Source organism: Myotis brandtii, unplaced genomic scaffold (genome assembly GCF_000412655.1).
Source record: "Myotis brandtii unplaced genomic scaffold, ASM41265v1 scaffold316, whole genome shotgun sequence".
NCBI lineage: Eukaryota > Metazoa > Chordata > Mammalia > Chiroptera > Vespertilionidae > Myotis > Myotis brandtii.
Genome location: NW_005362116.1, coordinates 395,871 through 418,169, shown reverse-complemented (window position 1 = coordinate 418,169; position 22,299 = coordinate 395,871). Strand labels below are relative to the sequence as shown.

Below are 22,299 nucleotides of genomic sequence, written 5' to 3'. Positions count from 1 at the left end.
AGCCTTTGCCTGAGGCTATCCGGCAAATGCCTCTGTGCAGGGCTTGGGCGGGGTGGGTCCCAGGGGATCTACAGGGCGGGCGGGGCGAGCAGTTATGGCTGCTCTCAGTTCCGTCCCCAGCAGCTCTGCAACAGCTGCAAACCTCGGAGAGAAAGCTGCCTTCCCACTTCTCCCATTTGAGTCTGGGTCCCTAGAGACTCGCCTGGATCTGGAGCTCAGAGTCTGAAACTCCCTCCCGATTGAAAACAACAACCGCGCCCTCCGCTGCCGGCCCGCTCCACATGCACTTCGCACCTTAGTATTTCACCTCCGCACTGCGCCTCCTCTGAGTCTCAGTATGGATTTCTCTTTCCTTCTAGTTGTAGAATCTCTCCTCAGCCAGCCTTCCTGTGGTTCTGGGTGATCGAGTGAAATTATTTTTGACCCACATTCTAAGTTACTAAATCACCAGTCCATTACTGTATTGTGTTCCAAGAGATTTTTTTTGTAAGAACGAAATTTGGAATTTGGAAAACCATTTTCATTGAATTACTATTCTAAAGGGTGGTTCAATGTCCTTTCTTAAAGTAGCCAGCAGAAGCCACCCTGCATGGCTTATCTGTATTGCTGGTACTGCCAGTCTGGAGTTTAGGTGCCCAAAACACTGTGGCACTCAAGGGGCCTGAGAGCTCTGGGCAAAATGCACAGTGGGCACACTTATTCTGGGCACTTCTGGTTCCTTTTCAGTGTTCCTTCTCAGAAATGTTGACCTCTCTTCCCCGTGTGTCAAATCAAGATTCCCTTGTTATCAACGTGTTTAGAAGAAAGCAGTCTTGATTGTTGAAAATAGTCTTATTTTAAAACTAATTCTTATAAAAATATAAATAAATAATTAACCCAAAAACCTCACTTCCAGGTATGTTTGCATTTTAAAAGAAGCACCTGAGGCTAAGGAGTCCCAGTTGGATGTTAATCAGCTGTGCTTTGCCAGCTTTGGCTGTAGCCACAGGGCAGGCCATGTTTAATGGTGTGTGCCCCCTGAGGATTGTTCCATATAAACATGTGTCACTCATATTTGAACATGTGTTGGCTCTCTAGAAGCACACTTTCTTTAGAGCATATTTTCTCTTAAAAAGATAATGCAAAGCCATTTATTTAATGACATTTTTTATAGTTTTGAAAGTAACAGCAAAGGCAGCTTCTGTTTACTTAGAAGACACAGATTTGTTGATTTTTTTTTTTTTTTGGTTATCCTGAAATTCAGAATATATTTTAAATATCTAAACTTTGGAATATATTACTACAGTTGACCTTGAACTACACAGAATTGAACTCTGTGGGTCCACTTAGTCTTGTATTTTTTTCAATAAATACAGTACTATAAGTGTATTTTCTCTTCCTTACGATCTTTTAAAGTAACATTTTCTTTTATATGTTGATCAACTATTTATGTTACCCGTCAGGCTCCCAGTCAACAGTAGGCTGTTAGTAAAGTTTTGGGGGGAGTCAAAGCTATACGCAGATTTCAGCTGTGCAGGGAATCCGTGCCCCCTTACCCATACGTTGTCCATACACTGTATATACACTTTCTCCTGCAGATTGAGAGCTTTTGGGACCTGAGTGAGAGAATCCAGCTTTTTTAGCTCTAACAGCCATTCACAGGAAACCTTTCTGAGCTTTCTTTTCTCTGTCAAGTAGTACCCCTAACGTAAAACTTCAGATAGTAAATGAAGCTAAAGACTAAAGGCCTATCTGGAAATAATTGTATTGACTCTAAAAATAAAATGAGGAAGTAGAAACAGGAAGCAGAGAGGGAAAAGAAGAGCAATCAAGGTTCTTTCACTAGAATGCCTCCAAAAAGAGACATTTGCTTAACTCAGCTTGTTTTACTTGAAGTGGAGAGGTATTGAAAGTGATTAGAGAATGCCCTTGTGAAACTGTTGATAGGGAGTTTTCAAGAGCCTGGCCTGTTTATGTCTGAAGCGAATACCTTATATGTTAACATTAACTTTGTGATAAATGGCATTCTGGACACCAGAGATAAAAAAGACTACTTTATCTTTCTTTGCTCTAACTTTGCCTGTGTGCAACTTCAATTTGCTACATATTTCTAAATGTCACATCTGCTCACCAGAAATTCAGGTAAAATTCTTCTTGGCATATTATGTGTCTAAATAAATATACCTGTCAGCGTCCATTCTGTCAAATTTAGATCTTCCCATCACTGTTTTGATAGCTGCAATAGAGTAAAAATTCTCCAAGTAAAGAATTGATTTATTCCTAAAGTTGTTTATAAAAACTGAGAAGCTGTTTAGGGAGAGTGAGCAAATTTCTAGACCTGTACTATATCTAAATTTGGAAATTCTCTTTGGTCAGTGGCAAAGTTAAAAATCCACTAAACTTGAAAAACATTGATCCTCCTAAAGAGGAAATCCAGTCTTCCAGAAACTATTTAATAATAAAACTTGTTTTAGAGTTTGCCTACATAGACTATAAAATTTGGAGAACTCAGGGAAGTCAGCTTTATTTCTGATCTTACAGATAATCTTAGGGGCACAGTTGAGAATTTGTGAGGAAAGGAGAGAAGCAAAGTCCTTCTTCACAGAGTTAGAATGGAAAAGGCCTTAGAGTCTAAGCCTCATTTGAGGGTCCCTTCCATACCATCCAGCAGCTCTGCTTTCAGCGGTGGTGAGCTTTGTAACCAAGGTGGCCAGTGGGTTGTTAGAAATGTCTTCTTTTGAACCAAAAGCACAGATCCAGTCAGGTCAGGGGAGAGGTGAATTCAAGTATGGGCAAGCCAGACAGCATGGCGGGGGGTGGTAGAAACAGACTGTATAACCAGAGGAAATGTCTTCTTTTGAACCAAAAGCACAGATCCAGTCCAGGTCAGGGGAGAGGTGAATTCAAGCATGGGCGAGCCAGACAGCATGGCAGGGGGTGGTAGAAACAGACTGTATAACCAGAATCCTTGGTGAAGGTAGATTCAGGCTGGGGGTGGCCTATAATTGAGGATAAAATAATCTTTTTACTGAATATTAAAGGAGTGCTTGTTAATTATCGAAAATGAAGAAAAGTACAAGCAAAGTGAAATTGCTTGTAATCCACCATCAAGAAATAATCAATGTATACCTCTCCAGTCTTTTGCTACTGGCCTCACAGTTATGACAGTGCAGTATTTCTTTGCCAAAAGATGATTACCAATATGGATATCATATTCTAATTGGTCTGATCCTCATATCACCTGCCAGTCTTTTTTTCAGTCTACCATAAAGTCCATGGTTCTACCTTTGTTTTAGAAATAATAATCCTATTAATGACATTATCACCTTAAACCACCCTTTTTTAAATAGGAATCCTGCCTCAGGAGAAGATTCTGTGGTCAAATACATTTGAAAAATGTATAAGCCCACCCTTCTTAGAGAATAATAACACATCTTAGCATATTAAAAACTCAGAATGATTCTGCTATTTAAAAAAAAAATCCGTTTAATATTGTTTAACCCAATGTTTTCCAGGAAAAAAAAAAGAACCATCTCACACTGGAGTTCCTGATGGACTGTTTTAAAGTAGGGAACTGACACAGTGGCCTATTCTTGTCCTATTCCTCTTAGTCCATCAAAAAGCCTTTTGCTACTGAATTGTTTTATTGCCTGTCATCACTGTCTGAAAAATTCTCAGGTAATACAGTTATCAAGTTGTGACTGTGCCCATAATATCCCTTGGCAGGTAGGCCTATTCATTACAGTTGGGAATGAACCTGAGTAAACCTTAAAAGGAACAAAAAAAGATTGGTTGCCTTGTTGAAATTTATTATTATTATTATTCCAAGCTTGAAGAAAAATATAAGAAACAATAAAAAAATCCTTGTGCTCACTTACATATCTTTCAGTTCCTGGCATTTTGCTATAATTGCTTCAGACCTTTATGTGGGGGGAGCGGGGAGAGGATATTCCTAAGAAATGAAACCCCACAGATGGATAGAAAGACCGCAACCCTATAAGTGACATTCTTGACTCCCAGTTTCTTGCTTTATGTATTTTCAAGTACAGAATTAGCGTAAGCAGCACCAACCAAAATAAAGAGCATGCCGCAATCACCTCACCTCAGTTACCCACTTAGTGATTTTTAAGGAGAGAAAAGGGGAAACCTTATGTTTGCTTGTAGTGCTATCATTTGCTTTTGAAGATTCACTAAGACCTTTATTTTCAAGAAACTCATCTTTCTCCTGCCAGCCTGGTGTCATTACAAACTTTCCACCGTGAGTTGTTCAGCTGTGCAGACTTCCTTTGTTTTGGTAGCATTGTCCATTTTCAAATTACTTTACCATTTAGTTGACTGATTTTAAGATACTTCAAAAAAGAGAGAGATAATTTAGTAGAGTTTTTTTTGCCCAGAGGGCAGGGTAAACTTCTAATTACTAAACATTTGCTCTTTTTACTGTCCTGCAGTGACCCTTAGAAGTTCCAGGGCACCTTACCTCATTCTTAGCTCTGAATGCTATATATGTTTAATTTTAACTTTCTATCCTTGAACCTCTCATGTATGTAGGATCTCTGATTTTCTCATGTGTGCAGGGTTCCTATACATAATGTATGTAATGAAGTTTGCTGATTTTCTGTTGTTATTCTGTCTCGTGTCTTTTTTATTATTAGAGCCAAAGAATCTTGAGGGTAAAGGAAAGTTCCTCCCACACACCCTCATACTTTTATGTTTTGGAGTTAAAAATTTTGTTTGTGCAAATAGGGAAGCAAAATTTGCCACTGCAAAATGTATTACTTTGGCATGATAACTGTTTTAAGGAACAATAGACTCAGAAAGAAGCTTTGGCCTTCCCACAAATTGACTAAAAGAATTTAAGATAGAAGGCCTGTTCGGAAAGAACTATCACCATAGATAACCACAGTATATGAACTGGCTGGGGCAGACAGGGAGGAAACTTACCTAGCAAGGCCCATTTGATCGAAGTCCTTCTTGGGACCCATTGTCTCTACAGGGCACAGTAATATTTGTTTACTAAACATTAACTCTTTGATTTCCCTGTGAATTGCCTTACTTTCCTTTGAAGTCCCAGACCCTTACCTCCTTCTTCTTAGCCCAAATGACATGTATACCCATTTTGCCTACTATCTTTAGAATTTTTCATGCTTATGTGAATTCCCCATGCATATGCATTAAATCTGATTTCCTCCTGTTAATCTGAGTTGATGTAAGAAATATCCAAACCTGTGGAGAATATGTATAAGAGTTTATTTGAACCAGACAGACAGTATATGCCAGGGAGCAAGATCTCAAATGCTCTGCATAGAATTTTAATGTACCTATTTCTAACAACTCTGGTATGGAATTCTGTATTTTTGTCCTTCTCACAGTGAAATACATTGGTTGGCAATGCTGTACCATAAATAAAATGATGAATTGGTCATATATTCCAGGGTGAGGTAACCAAGGCTCTGTGTTTTGTATTGTGAGGACATTGTGATCATGACATTTTTCCTGTATTCTTGGAAAATGAACACCAGAAGAGTTCTTGGGTCAGATTGTGTGTGTTTTTTGTGTGTGTTTTTTAAATTTTTTTTTAAAATATATTTTATTGATTTTTTACAGAGAGGAAGGGAGAGGGATAGAGAGTTAGAAACATCGATGAGAGAAACATCGAAGATTGTGTTTTAACAGGTGTTGCTAAAACCTGGTTCTCGTCTTCTAGGGTGGTAGAAGAGGAGACACGGCGCTCCCAGCAAGCTGCGCGGGATAAGCAGAGTCCCAGCCAGGCCAACGGTTGCAGTGAGCACAGGCCCATCGACATCCTGGAGATGCTCAGCCGAGCCAAGGATGAGTATGAGAGGGTGAGGCTGCGTGCCCCTGGGTGGACCAAAGGGGAGGAGACTTGCAGGGGACTCATGGACTGGGGAAGTCACCTCCAGGGCCAGCAGAAATAATTAATTAAAAAAGAAAACCTGTCTTTTAGTTTTAAGCCTAAGAGATAATAAATTTGCTTACCTTACAGTCTTTGACTTGACATGAAAGTTGAGAAATTTTTCCCCTCTATTCCTGTAAAACTACTATGGGAGAAAGTGGTTGTGGAATGCAGAAGTTAGCTGCACCAGGTAGTTCTGGGAAAGCTTCATGCCTCGTCTTCACCTCTGCAGTCTCTGTTAGATCTTAGGAATTTATGTTTATTTACAGTCTGTTATTGGTAGTAAGTGCACCGCCTTCATTATTAAGCATCATTTGGAATTTTACCCAAATGAGAGGCTTTTCTAGAATTTATTTTTTTTCTTTCTGTTTTGTATTTTAGTTTAAAAGTTAACTGATAACATTTTCTCCCCAAAGTTGAATGAAGTAGAAGCTGTAGGCATTCGTTAGTTTATTCAGTACATATTTATGAGCTGTCCATGGTGTAGCAAGCAGTAGGTAGACATTTCCTCCATGGTCATCAGACCTTGTAGCTTTGGAACTTTCTTGGCGTTTCACTTGACATCAGCATTTAAAAGCCCCACACTTTATTGGAGTGATACTAAAGGATTCCACGTTGTTTCAGCAGAATTATAATTGTCACCTTATTCTACTAACATTGAGTTAAGTTCTTTTTCTCATTTCTTGTTTAATCCTCACCAAAAGATCAGGGAACAAAGTGTAAAAAGCACTCTCTAAAACTGTATTTCCCATTTCTACTCTAACACTGGCCTCTACGTCTTAACAGGCATTCCTTGAGAAGAGGTTCCAGTTGGTCCCGTGAGTTAAAAACATCGTTAGGTCCTAGCCGGTTTGGCTCAGTGGATAGAGCATCGGCCTGTGGACTGAAGGGTCCCAGGTTCGATTCCGGTCAAGGGCATGTACCTTGGTTGCGGGCACATCCCCAGTGGGGAGTGTGCAGGAGGCAGCTGATCGATGTTTCTCTCTCATCGATGTTTCTAGCTCTCTATCCCTCTCCCTTCCTCTCTGTAAAAAATCAATAAAATATATATTTAAAAAAACCACACACACACACACACACAAAATTGTTAGCATGGCTCCTCTTTCCCCATCTTTATAGGGTGCTAAGTGCACAAGACTCTGAGAGGTCCCTGCAGTAAATAAAGGAGTAACACCAGTTTCTAAGTTGATTTGACTATAACACCATTTTTCACATACTACCCTTTAAGAATCTAGAGTTCAAGGAACAGTGCTTTGGAAGGTAGTTTTCACCATAAGCTACAATAAACCTACATTCAAACACCAAAGGAAGTCCCGCTTCCTGGGTAGAGAAGTATACATTCGAGCCCATGAGAAGTTTCAAGTTGTACCAAACTCCTCAATGTCTCATAGAGAATTAGGAGGAACCTATAGATCTGTGAAGATTAATATAGGAAAAGCAGTCTTCTCTATAATGAATTCACTGATTCTTAGGAAACTAGATAGAGAATAAATTTCAAGAACCATTTTCTGAACTTTTAAGTTACCTTATATTCCCCAAATTTCCTTTCATATCCTTAATGAGATCTGTGTTATCTACATAGATGCCTTGCTCTGTTTTTATAGAGGGCTTTTAAGAATGTGGGGAGAACAGTAATTACTGTTATAAGAAAATTCTTCCATGGTATGAAATAAATAAAATTTGTCTATGGTTAGATTAAAACAAAACTAAATCTTTGGGTATTTAGTTAAAACTTTGATATTTACTTTTTATTATGTTCTGTTTTTTAAAACAGCCGGCAAATAGGTAGAACTTCCATAAATGACAATTTTGTTTCTTGTCTGTATTTGGCCTGTCATCTAACCAAATGGAATTGGTGTTAGCAGTGACCTCTGAATTCATATCTTAGTGTTTGGATGGGTTCCCCTCAGCTGCCACATGGTTCCAGATGGCCCCTTTGTTTATCTTTAAGGAGGGACTTGGGAGATTGACAGAGGCAAGGGCAGGGGTGCAAGCTAGGCCTCAGTGATGGGATTTAATCCCAATTCTAAATCTCCCCTGTCTGGTGTATATAATACAGTGAATGAAATTCCAGACTTTTTAGTGAGGTATTTGTAATAGAGACTCTGGACATAAAAACTCTTTATAATAAACATTTTCTCCCCAAGTTCTATAGTTAATTTTAACCAACTTTTCTATTTTTAATGTAAGGAAAGATAGCTGAAACCACAGTCCTTGCAGTTGGCCCAGTCTGGGTTGCTCCTAGTCTGGATTTGTAATCCTGCATTTTGGCAGAGGTTATTTATTTATTTTATTTTAATTCAAATGCAAATGTTTTTTAAATCCAAACTTTTTTGTTCTTAAAAAAATAGGAGCACCATTATTTTTCTTGTTATTAGCAGTACACATTAATTACAGAAACTTTATATTTACAAGTTACAATAAAAAAAATTATAATTCCATCATTTAGAAGTAACCACTGCTAATGCCTTAAGTATCCTTCCAGAAATATATATAAATATATCCCAGTGTGTGTGGTATATTTGTGTATTCTACCTTTATTAATTAGTTTTAAAAGTAGTTTTTATATATATACTTGAGGCCTGGTGCACGAAATTTGTGCCCAGGTAGGGTCCCTAGGCCTGGCCGGCAATCAAGGCTGATCTGTAGGGCGACCAGCACTGTGATGTGAGGGCGGGGGTCCCTACTGGCACCCACCTTGGCCATCCTGGAGCCTGGGGCTGGGGCAGCTCCTGCATTGAGCATCTGCCCCCTGGTGGTCAGTGTGCGTCATAGCGACCGGTCGTTCTGCCAGTCATTCTGCTGTTTGGTCATTTGCATATCAGGCGAGATATACACACACACACACATACATACATTTTTTTTTTTTTTCAGAGAGGGGGGAGGGGAAGAGAGAGAGAGAAACATCAATGATGAGAAAAAAATCATTGATCGGCTGCTTCCTACATGCCCTGCACTGGGGGTCGAGCCCACAACCTTGGCCTGAGCCCTGACCGGGAATCAATCCGTGACCTCCTCGTTCATAGGTTGACACTCAACCACTGAGCCACGCCTGCCGGGCAGAACAATATATTTTTATGATAGTAATTACATAGGGAGTCCCTATGAGATTTCATTTGATAAAATGAAAACTTAAAAAAAAAAAAAGAATTGTGATGTTAATAGCTGTGTATTTTTCCTTCTGTGTCTTATATGAACAACACCCTAGATTTTTCTGATTCTTTCTATTAAGAATTCAGAATACATCCTTGTAGCTAAGTATTCATGTACAGCATTTTCTTTCAAAATAAGTTACTTGAAATGGAATTGGTAGATCAACAGATTTTTTGTTGTTGTTAGTCCACACTGGAGGATATTTTTCCATTGATTTTTTTAGAGAGTGGAAAGGATGTGGGGGGAGACAGAGAGAGAGAAGCATCAGTGTGAGAGAGACACATCAATTGGTTGCCTCCCACATGGGCAACCCAGGTGTGTGCCCTTGACTGGAATCAAACCTGCAACCCTTCAGTCTGTAGACCGACACTATCCACTGAGCAAAACCGGCTAGGGCAGATCAAAGGATTTTGACATTTTTAAAGATATTTATCAAATACTGTAAAATTTCCCTCAAGAAAGTTTGTCTATGATTATTCGTCCCGTCCCGTCTCCCCCCCCCCCCCCCCCAGTCCTTTAAACACTGGAAATTGTCATTAACAAAAACTCAGAATAAACCTTTCAAGAATGGCCCTTGCACACATAGGAAAAAATATGTTAAGTCCTGGAGACCTTTTAAAATACAGCCCATCTCGTAGCTCAAGTTAAGTTTCAAGTATTGCAGACTCAGATGTCCCTAAAACCATGTGGGCCATGGGAGTGCCTGCTACGGGCCAGGGTGGATCTGACATAGGGAGCCTGTTGCTATGTCACAGAGTCAGTTGCATCTCACCTCCAGGCAATTGTTGCCAAATTATCCAGCTTCTCTCTGAAAATGACAGGCTGGGATATTTATGTAAAACCTCTCATTTTTAACTCAGCCTGTGTGGCTCAGTGGTTGAGCATTGATCTATAAATCAAGAGGTCAAGGTTCGATTCCTGGTCCGGGCACATGCCCAAGTTGTGGGCTCGATCCCCAGTAGGGGGTGTATAGGAGGCAGCCGATTGATGATTCTCTCTCATCATTGATGTTTCTATCTCTGCCTCTCCTTCCTCTCTCTGAAATCAATAAAAATATATTTGTTTTTTTAAAAAGCTCCCCATTTAAAAAATGTTCCAGAACATTTTATACAGCTGTTTTAAGAACTTGTTATGAGCAGTGTTTTGAGTTTATGTTTTATCTTAATACAGTACAATTCCACACATTTTTCATAGTGTGGTGATACAGATTGATGGTGATGTTGCACAAAGAAATATGTTAGAAGGTATTTCATAGGCTTTCACAGACAACTTCATCTCTATTTAAATGGGTAACACTGCAAAAATGGTGTTCTGAAATAATATAGTGGTTAAGGCATTTGAATAGAAAAATGTGTATCATTCATTCAACATTGGAGTATCTACTCCTATGCTAAGCACATATATTTATAGTATGGCATCAAGAAAAATTCATCTGTCTCTGGAATTTGAAGTTTAAGGCTTTTCTTTTTATCTTGAGTGTCCTGAACTGTTTTTGGTGCTCATTTTGACCTAGATAATGCTCACCAGATGCAGATCAGATAACCCAAATAGAACTTAAGTTTCTAAAAATTTGTAATTCCATCTCCATCTCTTTTTTTAGTATTCTCTTTCAGAACAAAAATATTTTCACTTTTAGTGTTACATACAAGTTAACAAGAATTTATAATACTTTATGACTTTCATCATCTGTAATTGTGATGTGTAGAGACCTAAAATGTAGTTTAATTTTTAAGAATATTTGATGATTTCAACAAATGATTGAAAACAATTGGCCATCCATATGCAAAAAAAAGAACCCTAACCTAAATGTGATACCCATAACAAAAATAAACTGAAAATGGATTATAGATCTAAATGTAAAACATAAAACTAAAAATTTAGAAGAAAGATATATTTACTGTGTGACCCAGGTACCACTCCTGTGTATTTACTCTTGAGAAATGAAGTTTTTGTCCACACAAAACCTGTGAAGTTTCATAGAAGCTGCATTCATAAGCACCAAAAACTGGAAACAACACACATGCCCTCCTATGGGTGAATAGTTATAAACAAACTGCAGTGTAGACATACAGTGGAATACTGCTCAGCAGTGGAAAGGAGTGATCATTAATACGCACAGCAGCTTGAATGAATCTTCAGAGGCATTATACTAAGAGAAAGAAGCCAGTATTCCGTCATTATCAGAAAGACGAAACTAGAGTGATGAAGAACAGATCACTAGTTTCTAAGAATGCAGGAAGGGCATGCCTACAATGAGACAGCACACGGGCGTTTTTTGGGGGTGAGAGAGCTATTTTATATCCTGATGATAGTGATCGATACTCAGAACTATATACCCCAAGAAGGTTAATTTTACCATATATTAAAAATGAAGCAAAAAAAGATCTTTTCTTTTCTTTGTACCTATATGAGAAGATGGGTGTTAGCTAAATCTATTATGGTAATCACTTCACATTTATGTGTAAATCAAGCCATCATGTTGTATGCCTTAAACTTACACAATGATGTATGTCAATTATTCCTCAGTAAAATTGGAGGAAATGTTTTTTAATGGAAAATAGTATGTGATGAAATAATGCCATTGGTTTTTCCTTAAAAGGGTTATAAAAATAATAATTGTTGCTAACCTTATTGTCTAAAATGAAGTGCTCAACTTGCTAGAAATGTTATTGTATAAGTTACATGAGAATCCAAAGCAAAACATTCGTTTGGTTTTTTGGTTGTTTTGGGGGTTTTTTTTGCTTGTTTTTTAAAATAGCACTTCTGATAACCTCAATTGCTATTGTGTGAGCCAAATAATAGCAAACTTTTTCACATGATATACTTTTCCTTTTAATTTAAGAATCAAATGGGCGACTCGAATATCTCCAGTCCTGGGCTACAGCCAAGCACTCAGCTCTCCAATCTGGGAAGCACCGAGACTCTAGAAGAGACGCCATCCGGGTTACAAGATAAGGTGTGTACAGCTAAAGCTCCAGCTTTGTCCAAGATAACAAAACACAGGGTAGCATTTTGTAAGGATTTTAATGCAGTACAAGTTTGATATGTCATTTATCTTCAAGGCACGTATAGGCAGTGCATAGTGATATTCACTCATGTCATTTCCCCTCATCCCCGTAACTGTCCTTTATCTGGATTTTATAGTAGTTTCTGTCTGGTTTCCACTTTTGCCCTTGTCACTCCGTTACCTATTCTTAACCCAGCTGCCAGCAAAATCCTGGCAAAACAAGTTAGATCATGACACTCCTCTGCTTAAAACTCTCCAGTGGCATCTATCTCACTCAAAGCCAAGGTCGTGGCAGTGGCCCACAAGGCCCTACTTGATCTGGCCCCACACCCTGGTCTCATCTTGTATCTCTGCCTGCTCACTTGACCCCAGCCTTGCTGGCTCTTCTGCCTTTCCACAAATGTGCCAGACTTGCTCCCTCCTCAGACAGGCCTTTGCACTTGTTGTTCCCTGGCCTGGAATACTTGCCTTCTGTGTATGGCTTGCTCCCTTTCTTCCTTCAGGTCTCAACTATCCTCTATATAGATGAGGCCTTCTCTCACCTCTCTATTTTAAATAACAATCCTTCCTGTGCTTTATTTTCTCCCTAAGACTTCTACCCGACTAACATGGTTGTGGTTTTCGTTTATATTCATTGTCTCCTCCCACCAAAATGTAAGCTCCATGGGGGCAGGCAGTTAGGTCTGCCTAGTTCAGCATCTATTCTTATTAGCATCAGCATTGTAAATATCTGTTGACTGAGTTAGTTTTCTTTATAACTGATGGCTTGATGAATGAACAGATACCAAATAAAACCCATCGTTTTTTAATTAAACTTTTTATTTTGAAGTAGTTATAGATTCACATGTATTTACAAGAAATGATACAGAAAGATCCCATGTAGCCTTCCCTCATTCCCCATTGTTAACAGCTTGCAGAATATAGTACGATATCACAACTAGGATGTTGACACATCTACCATCTAGTTCACATTTTCTCAGTTTTATTTGTATTCATTTGTGTGTGTGTATGTGTGTACATATTTAGTTCCATACAATTTTATCTGGTGTATAGCTTTGTGTATCCACCACCACAGTGAAGAAACAGAAGACTTCCATCACCACAAGGATCCTTAGTGTTGACCTTCTATTATCATACGGACTTCCCTGTCCTACCCTTCCTGCCTCCCCCCTCCTCATCCTTAACCCTAAACAGCTACTAATCTATCTCAGTTCTCTCCAGTTCTATCATGTTGTGATTTTAGGAATGGATTGACTCCATAATCCGCCCCTACACAGAGATAGTACATTTCTTTGGTAACACTGCCATCTAGTGCTGAGGAGCAAAGAATGCTCTCAAGCCTTAATAGTATTAAATTCCATATGTTTCATAATTCACTTATTAGAATTCCTTTGGGACTATTTTTCTAGTTGGTTTTGTTTTGTTTTGTTTTTATTCCTATGTTAGGAGTAATGCATACCCTCTTGTGTGCTCAGTTTACTGGCCAGGTAGGAAATCTGACATGGACACAATAGAGCCAAACATATACGAAATTCTCTAAATATGGAGAGCTGTGGGATGAGGAAGGAACAGTGTAAAACCTGACACAGTATATTAAAATTTTGGCACGTACCATATATGTTGTTGTTCACTGAATTCCATCTCCCAGGGGAAATGGTCAGACTAACACTTGATTTAGTGAGGCGTTATAAAACTCAGAATCCAAACCTGAAGCATATCCAGACATGAGGAAAGAGTAAAATTTAACCTTTTCTATGGATGATGGAAGAGGAGTCCATGACTATAGAAGCCCAGTTTCTAGAGGAATGTAGCCAGTTTTTCTTGTCATGGGGTCCCCTCAGGCGCAGAGACTGTAGAGCTGTTGGGGGCTTGTGTGGAGAAGCAGGCTCTGCTTATAAAGTTCAGCCTCTGTGACTGATTCGCCAGTTGTCTATTCCATTAGTTGGTACATCTTGACCTGTAGCCACCTCTTAGTTCTTTAAGCTTTAGCTGCACCTTTGTTTTCCAAAGGTTAATATTACTGTTCAGTTGATTAGGTAACCTATAGTCTGCTTAATTGACACCTCGTGTGGTGGCATAATGGGAAGAATGTGGACTATGTTAGAACTAGATTAGAGTCTGGTCATTTGTACTCGGGCATCATCTATAAAATGGCAACAATAATAGTAGTGCCCTACAGATTAAGAGAGTAACACACAAGTGTTAGAATCTGTTTCTGGCCTGGCAGAAGTTATAGGGAGGCAGCACTGAGAAATCTGGAAACTTTCTGTGTTTTTTTTGTAGTCCAGGTTCAAAGTTTCGCTATATAGTTTTATTTTTTAATATGAAGTAGGTTTTAAACCATTAGAAATAGTTATTTTTAAGCGTAAGTGTAGAAACATTCCAAATGTAAATACATGTTGTTTTAGTTTAAAAGTTGATTGATGGTCCACCAGGTAGGTAAAAATTGCTGCCTAGATCCTGACATTCTTGAAGCGTAAGGTGTATTTCATGGGGAGACTTTTCCATGTCCTATTGTTCCTTTTCTTATGACATAAAAATAGTATTCTTACCTGGGAAAGACTTAAATTTCTGGAAAATAGCCCTTATATGGTCTATGTTTTTCAAAGCAGTTATATCTAAATGTTGGTTTCTCTCCATATATATAAATCTATATACATATATAACAGAATGTGGTGGTAAAGATCTACATAATTTGCATCAATGAATAAAAATCAGTGTAGTTTTCCAGCACTTTTTTTGCCAGGCATCTTGATCATTTTGTTTTAAACATAATGTGTATAAAAAGGAATTAACCCAAATCAAAAATGGGCAAAGGACTTGAATAGACATTTCTTCTAATAAGATAAACAAATGGCCAACAAAGATTGGCAAGAATATGGAGAAATTAGAACCCTCTTGCACTGCTGAAAGTAACATAAAATGGTGCAGCAGCTGTGGAAAACAGTTTGGCAGTTCCTCAGAAAGTTAAGTGTAGAATTATAATATGATCCAGCAATTCAGTTCATGGACATATACCCAAAAGAATTGAAAACAATGACTAAAACTGATTTATTTACACTAATGTTCATAGCAGCGTTATTCACTATAGCCAAAAGGTGGAAAGGACCAAAGTGTCAATCATTAGATGAGTGAGTAAACAAGATGTGATATATGCATACAGTGCAATATTATTCAGCCTTAAAAATGAATGAAATTCTGACACATGCTACAACATGGATGAACCCTGAAAACATGCTAAATGAAATAAGCTAGTCCTAAAAGGACAAATATTGTATGATTGCACTTATACAAGGTATCTAGAATAGGCAAATTCATAGAAACAGTAGAATTGAGATTATTAGGGACTATAGGTAGGGTGGTGGAGAGAGGAGAAAAATAATTATTTGCCATTGGAGAATTCCTTCACTTAAACAAACCTCTTGTCACATTAATTTCTCAAAATATATTATGTTAGCTTTTAAAAATTGATAGAATTCTCTTCATTGAGTATATTCTAAGATAAAATTGTTTGATATGAAATTTCAGTTCTTTACAACTGGGGGAGGCTTCTGCCTCTTCCTCAACAACAGTTACTTGGAGCTGCCATCATCTTCCTCAGACCTGCTCTGCCACCTCACCCAGCAGCTGACACGTCCTCACCAGGGCATTCCCTTCACTTGTAAACTGCCTGCGTCCTCTGTTCTCAGCACTGGCCTCCTTCCCCTGTTGTCTCTCCTTGACAAAGGGGAGAGAGAGAAAAATGATGTGAGAGAGAAACATTGATCAGCTGCCTCCTGCATACCCCCTAATGGGGATGGAGCCTGAAACCCAGGCATGTGCCCTGACTGGGAATCAAACCGGTGACCTTTTGGTGCATGGGGCGATACTCAATCCACTGAGCAACACCGGCCAGGCAAATGCTTTGGCTTTTTTTGAAGACTTTGTGACTTGGGAGTAGAATGAGAAAGGCCTATTTTTTTTTTTTTAATGGTTACATTTATTTTCTGATATTTGAGACCCAGCTGAGGTGCAATGCCTAGCTTTGTATCAAGAGTCGTCAAAATAGCCCTAACCGGTTTGGCTCAGTGGATAGAGCGTCGGCCTGCGGACTCAAGGGTCCCAGGTTCGATTCTGGTCAAGGGCATGTACCTTGGTTGCGGGCACATCCCCAGTAGGGGGTGTGCAAGAGACAGCTGATTGATGTTTCTCTCTCATCAATGTTTCTAACTCTCTATCCCACTCCCTTCCTCTCTGTAAAAAATCAATAAAATATATTTTTTTTTAAAAAAAGAGTAGTCAAAATAAAAGTAGGATTACTTGATCAGCATTTGGTCCCTCTGTCCTCCTGAGTGTTATTTCCCTACATGTGTTACTGACATGGGGCAATAGGCACAATTAACTTTGTAATAAGGTAATTGTCCCCTCACCTGATATCAGTCATTTGCCCAGGAAAAAAGTGAACTCTAACACTGTTATCTGGAGTCCCTAAAATTTGAATTTTATTACTAGTGCATGTTTGTTTGTTTGTTTTTTGTTGGTTTTTTTTTTTTTTCGAGAGAGAGAGACATTAATTTGTTGTTCCACTTATTTATTCATTCATTAGTTGATTCTTGTATGGTCCTCCTGACCGGGGATCGAACCAGGAACCTTGGCGTATCGGGACAATGCTCTAACCAACTGAGCTTCCAACCAGGGCTACTAATGTAGATTTCTACCCACCAACCTGGGGAGACTAGATGCATCTTGGCCTTAATCGCTGGTACATCTTCACTTTGTTCCATTTTCTTATTTTCAGACTCCATCCATCCTTGCTTCTGCAAACTGTTTTTGATTGATGAAAAAGTGTAGTTACACTGGTTTGCAAGAGATGTCTTTCATTGGTGGTTTTGTTTGTTTTCCAGTCTGCTCCATCAGGACACAAACACCTGACGGTGGAAGAATTGTTTGGAACCTCTTTGCCAAAGGAACAGCCAACAGTTGTGGGTCTGGATTCAGAAGAAGTGGAGAAGCTGCCAGGAGATGCCCCTCAGAAAGAACTCAGCTCATTCCTACCATTTTCCTTTGAGCAGTCAGGAGGGACTCCTCGGTCAGAAAACCCGCGTGCCCATCCCGCTGCCCACCACTCAGCCCAACCTGAAGTCACTGCCCCGGTGCTAATCACTCCTGCCTCCATCTCACAGTCCAATGAAAAGCAGCTCCCAAGCTATGCGATCCCATTGCACCCTGGGCTCAGCCCCACTCTACCAGCAGAAGCTCCTACTGTACAGGTTCCCCCCTGCTTACCCCGAAACACCACCATGATGCAGGCAGTGAAGACCACGCCAAGACAGAGGTCTCCACTCCTGGGTCAGTCAGTCCCCGAGCTGAGCCATGCCAGTCTGACTGCCAGTCAGAGCCCCTTCAGGGCCCCTCTGAGCGTGACAAATACTGCTGGGACAACCCTCCCAAGTGTTGATCTTCTCCAGAAACTCAGGTTGACCCCACAGCATGACCAAATACAGACACAGTCGCTTGGGAAGGGTGCAGTGGCACCCAGCTTTCCTCCAGCAGCTGGCCAGCTGGCCACACCTGAGAGCTTCATAGAGCCTCCTCCTAAGACAGCAGCAGCAAGAGCCTCCACCGCCCTGAGCAACATGGTGCTTGCTCCCCCTCAGGTACTGCAGGAGGGTGGTGCTTTAACCGAGTGGGGGGAACTGGAAAGACCATATGCTTTTACCGATTTTAGAGGGAGAGGGATAGAGAGAGAGAAACATAGATGAGAGAAACATTGATTGGCTGCCTCATGCACGCCCCACACTGGGGATCGAGCTCCAAACCTGGCATGTGCCCTTACTTGGAGTCAAACTGTGACCTCCTGGTTCATAGGTCGATGCTCTACCACTGAGCCACGCCACCAGGGCAAGACAGAGTCATTTTATTTTATTTTATTTATTTTTAATCTTCATCCAAGGATATTTTTCCATTGATTTTTAGAGAGGGAAAGACAGAAATATTGATGTGAGAGAAGCACATTGATTGGTTGCCTCCTGCACAAGCCCCGACCAGGGCCCAGGAAAGGGAGGAGCCTGCAACCAAGGTACATGTCCTTGATCAGAATAGAACCTGGGACCCTTTGGGCCACAGGCTGACACTCTATCCACTAAGCCAAACCTGCTAGGGCCTTACCCAGCAGAACTTAAATATACTGTGTTCTTTAGAAAATGGGAGCTCTTACCAGGATGGCACTGGATAACACCTTTGGCAAAGACTTCAGGATCTTGGTTTTGCTGCATAGACCAATGTTTTAAAAAAGAGAGATGAACAGATGTAGCACGTTTCAATAAGGATTTCCTAGTTACTGAGGAAAATTGTAGGTTAGCAATAGGAAACGTTAGCAGCTAGTCCTAGATTCCTGACGGAAGAGGCTGACAGGAACTTGTGACAGTGTAGCTGATGATGCAACAGGATGAGAGCTTCAGGACGGATTCTGACCCTCTTCACACCGCAAGGAGGTGTGTGCAAAGCCTTAACTGTGTCTCTGAGGAAAAAACTGAAACCTGTGACTTTTGTAAGAGCTGTTGTTGCTATTGAGTCTGCAGATGTGCAAGGTCCTGGCAGCACACCTCTGGATGAGGCTCTTTAAACTTTGGACAGGTAGCACTAAACGGCCTTTATCCAGAGTCACGCTTACACATGCGAAATCTTGTCCTCATTCACTGGGAGAGAAAGAACTTCTAGTTGTAGAGCACACACATTAGGACTCAATGAAGCCCCAGCTCCTAAAATTCGATACTGCCAGGTAATTGAGAAAATACACATACATATGCTGCCCTTGAAAGGAGGCATTCAGGATTGATGGCTGCACTCCCACAGCAACAGGAAGAGTGGCAGCAAACGCATTTTAGGGCACAAGACCTGTTACATAGGACACTCTCCTTCCCCCTTGTGCTGCAGAGAACCTCAAGAGAACTGGCCCAAAGTGGCAATTTAATAAGCTTCAAACCTGGGATGCTCTATGGCACCCTAGTGTGCCTGCACAAGGTAGACACTGAAGGAGGACTGAAGGAGTTGGGAGTTGAACAAAGCTTGGGATAATTTGAGTGGTCCTGAGTCAAATGAGGACTTCTGGAACTATCAGGCAAAAACAAACAAAAAACCCTAAAATGGCCCGTCCAGTGTCGCAGTGGTTGAGCATCAATCCATGAACCAGGAGGTCATGGTTCGATTCCCGGTCAGGGCATAGGCTGGGTTGTGGGCTTGACCCCCAAAGGGTCCCGGGTTCCATTCCGGTCAAGGGCACATACCTTGGTTGCAGGCTCCTCCCTGACTCGGGCTCTGGTTGGGGCTCTTGCAGGAGACAACCAATTGACGTGTTTCTCTCACATTGATGTTTGTCTTTCCCTCTCTCTTCCACTCTCTCTAAAAGATCAATGGGAAATATCCTCGGGTGAGGATTAACAACAACAAAAAGTTCTGGGTGTGAAGTAAAGCACTGTACTTGACTGAAAAGTTCATAGCTTTCAAGCTAGACTCGTAGATACCCCCCATAGGCCAGGCTCCTCTGCGACCCCAGGCAGTTCATTACTGTGGCTTCTGTAGACTCGAGTCATCGCTGTGTGGATGTCTTCCCTGACTGTACACGTGCAGGGTCAGCCACAGGGCAGACATTTGCTCAGTGTTTGTGAATGGGTGGGTGACTGCTCAGAACACAGCAGTCTGCTTCTCTGAGTAGGAAATACGCTTTGCCCTGGAAGAGCTGTGATGTCCCAGTTAGCAAAGGGCAGTGTCACTGCCTGCCACAGTGCTCTCCTTGGCTTCCTGTTGCCCTGACAACAAAGCCTCCCAGGCCTGTGTGCTCTGTCTTGTTTATCCTCCCCTGCCCCATTTTTAAAAATTGCCCCCACCCTCAATTACCTGCCAACCTTGAAAATGCACACTTATTTTTTTTTTTCATTTCTAAAATTTTACATTCCCATTTGCCTTTGAGCCTTTTCATTTCGCCTCATGTCTCAGATTTTACACTAAAGCCAGCTTCTGACTGGTCTTGTCAACCAGTCTTTTCTGTAGCTTGTCCTGCTACATGGTGATTGGCGGGATCTCAGCCTGGTGCTGCACACACACAAAAAAGCTAAATGGCTCAGACACCAAAATTATACCCACAAAACCGTGACAGGCTCTTTGCTATTTGTATATGAGGAGGGTGACAGATAGAGAAATGTAGATCTCTTGTTGATTATAGCAAATATGAGAATTATTAAAACTGATTATTCTTAGCTTAGTATGTTTTGATGGTTAGCCATTACTAGCCTAGAAGCACATCTAAATGGGGAAGGAGGTAGATGTTAGTTTTATTTTTAAGAAATTCTATCTTTGATACCAGCAGTAGTATAGTAAATATATTGAACACTACAAAAGAAACAAATGCTATGTAACTGGATTTTTTAAATTCTCTTCATTGAAGTAAAATTTACATATACTAAAATGCAGATTTTTATGAGTTTTGACAAACGTCTATCCCTCGAGTAACCTCACCCAATCACAATATGTAACATTGCCATCATCCCTAACGTTTTCTCATGTCCTCTTTCAGTCATTTTCTTGCCCCCCCCCCATAAAAAATTTACATTTTAATTTATCATAGGATTGTTCTTACTGTGTGTACATACCATGCTGGTTATTCATCATATTCCCCTTCTTTAGTGATCAGACTTGGCTTCTCATAACAACTCTACAGAATTCTTAACACATAAATGGACTCTTCATCCTATAGCTGACACGTTTCCTAACCAGACATAAATGCTTCCACTGAATGCTTATCTGAACTCCAAATGGTTAGCGTTGGACTCTGCTCCAGTCTCCTTCTGCTTATCGGGTTATCGGGTGTTGCTTCCTTTGAGCCTGGCTGCTGGCTTCTGCACTTTGATACAGAAATGACCATTGTTCCCCTGCAGGCTGTAGGTCCCCCCCTGGTTACTACCGCTGTAGTGTCTTCAGTGCTGCTGTCCCCGAGTGTTTTCCAGCAGACAGTGACCAGGGCCACAGACCTGGAGAGGAAAGCAAGCTCCCCTTCGCCTCTGACAGTTGGAACGTCGGAAAATCAGAGAAAGCCTTCCATCATTCTCAGCAAGTCTCAGCTCCAGGATACATTAATACATCTAATTAAGGTATGTAGTCTTTGAATTTTCATTCTTTAATTTTAAAAAATTACAAGTTTTAGAAATTAGCTAAGTAAGTTAATTCAGGACTAGATGGAAGTAATGTTATTCTCTTCCTGAGCTTATAGGTGGAATAATATCTGAGTGAATTATTAATCATGGTGTTTCTGGATGGTAAGATTCTATGGGTAACTACTTATACAAATCATTTGTAACTAGTTACTCACACAGCTTTTTCCTAAGCTGTTACCAAGGATGTGAGTTCTGCCCTGCCTCGTGTGGCTCAATTAGTTGAGCATCATATCATGCACCAAGAGGTTGCAACCTGGTCAAGGCACATGCCCAGGTTGCCGGCTTGGTCCCTAGTAGGGAGTATGTAGGAGGCAGCCGATTGTTTCTCTTCCTCTCCCTTCCTTTCTCTAAAAATCAATACAAACATATTTTTTAAAAAATAGGACATGAGCTCTGATGAGGTAACTGACATTACCATCTCTTCCAGAATGACTCCAGCTTCCTCAGTACACTTCATGAAGTCTACTTGCAGGTTCTGACCAAGAACAAGGACAACCACAACCTATGACTGGAGCAGAAACCAGCCTGAAAACAGAATATCAACCTCAGAAACAAATAGGCCTCATCATGAGAACTTCTGAACAGAACATTGAGTTTCTAGAATCCTGAAATTGAGCCTATGAGAAAGAGACTCATTCCTTAAGAATGTTTTCCAAGTGACGTTCTCAGTGATAATGGAGGTTTCACTGTGAAGCATCACCAGCAGACCTTTGTTTTGACAAAAAAAAAAAAAAAGACCATTGTGTTAAGTTGTGTGGGTGTTTTCATCAGCTGTAAGCACCTGTGTGAAATAAGGAGTCTGAGTTTCAACTGCTTTCGCTTTTGAAGTCTTAGGGAGGAGGGTCCCCAGCCTTGCCGCAGTCAGAGTTCAGCCCAGCCTGTACACACACACCCCCCCCCCTTTCCCCCCAGGAACGTGAGCATTAGGCTGAGAGTCAAGTTTGAGCAGCGCAGAAGCCAACTCTGTGCAATGTCGTTTCCAGTTGTAAGGATCAGAATTTAAATGGGCAAGTTAGGACTGGTTTGTTCAAGTGAAGTATATTTTATATGAGTGCTCC

General features: G+C 40.5%; 1 protein-coding gene across 1 annotated transcript in view; it reads left to right on the top strand.

Moving 5' to 3' along the window:
• DCP1A (decapping mRNA 1A) overlaps nucleotides 1–21,990 on the top strand; it is a 47,245-nt gene extending 25,255 nt beyond the window's left edge. Inside the window, exons 5-9 of the mRNA XM_014542941.1 lie at nucleotides 5,684–5,822; nucleotides 11,889–12,002; nucleotides 16,937–17,689; nucleotides 20,966–21,178; nucleotides 21,669–21,990. Coding sequence (XP_014398427.1) covers nucleotides 5,684–5,822; nucleotides 11,889–12,002; nucleotides 16,937–17,689; nucleotides 20,966–21,178; nucleotides 21,669–21,749 — 1,300 coding nt within the window. The 3' untranslated portion in view covers nucleotides 21,750–21,990. The remainder of the gene's footprint in view (nucleotides 1–5,683; nucleotides 5,823–11,888; nucleotides 12,003–16,936; nucleotides 17,690–20,965; nucleotides 21,179–21,668) is intronic.
• Nucleotides 21,991–22,299: the final 309 nt, after the last annotated feature.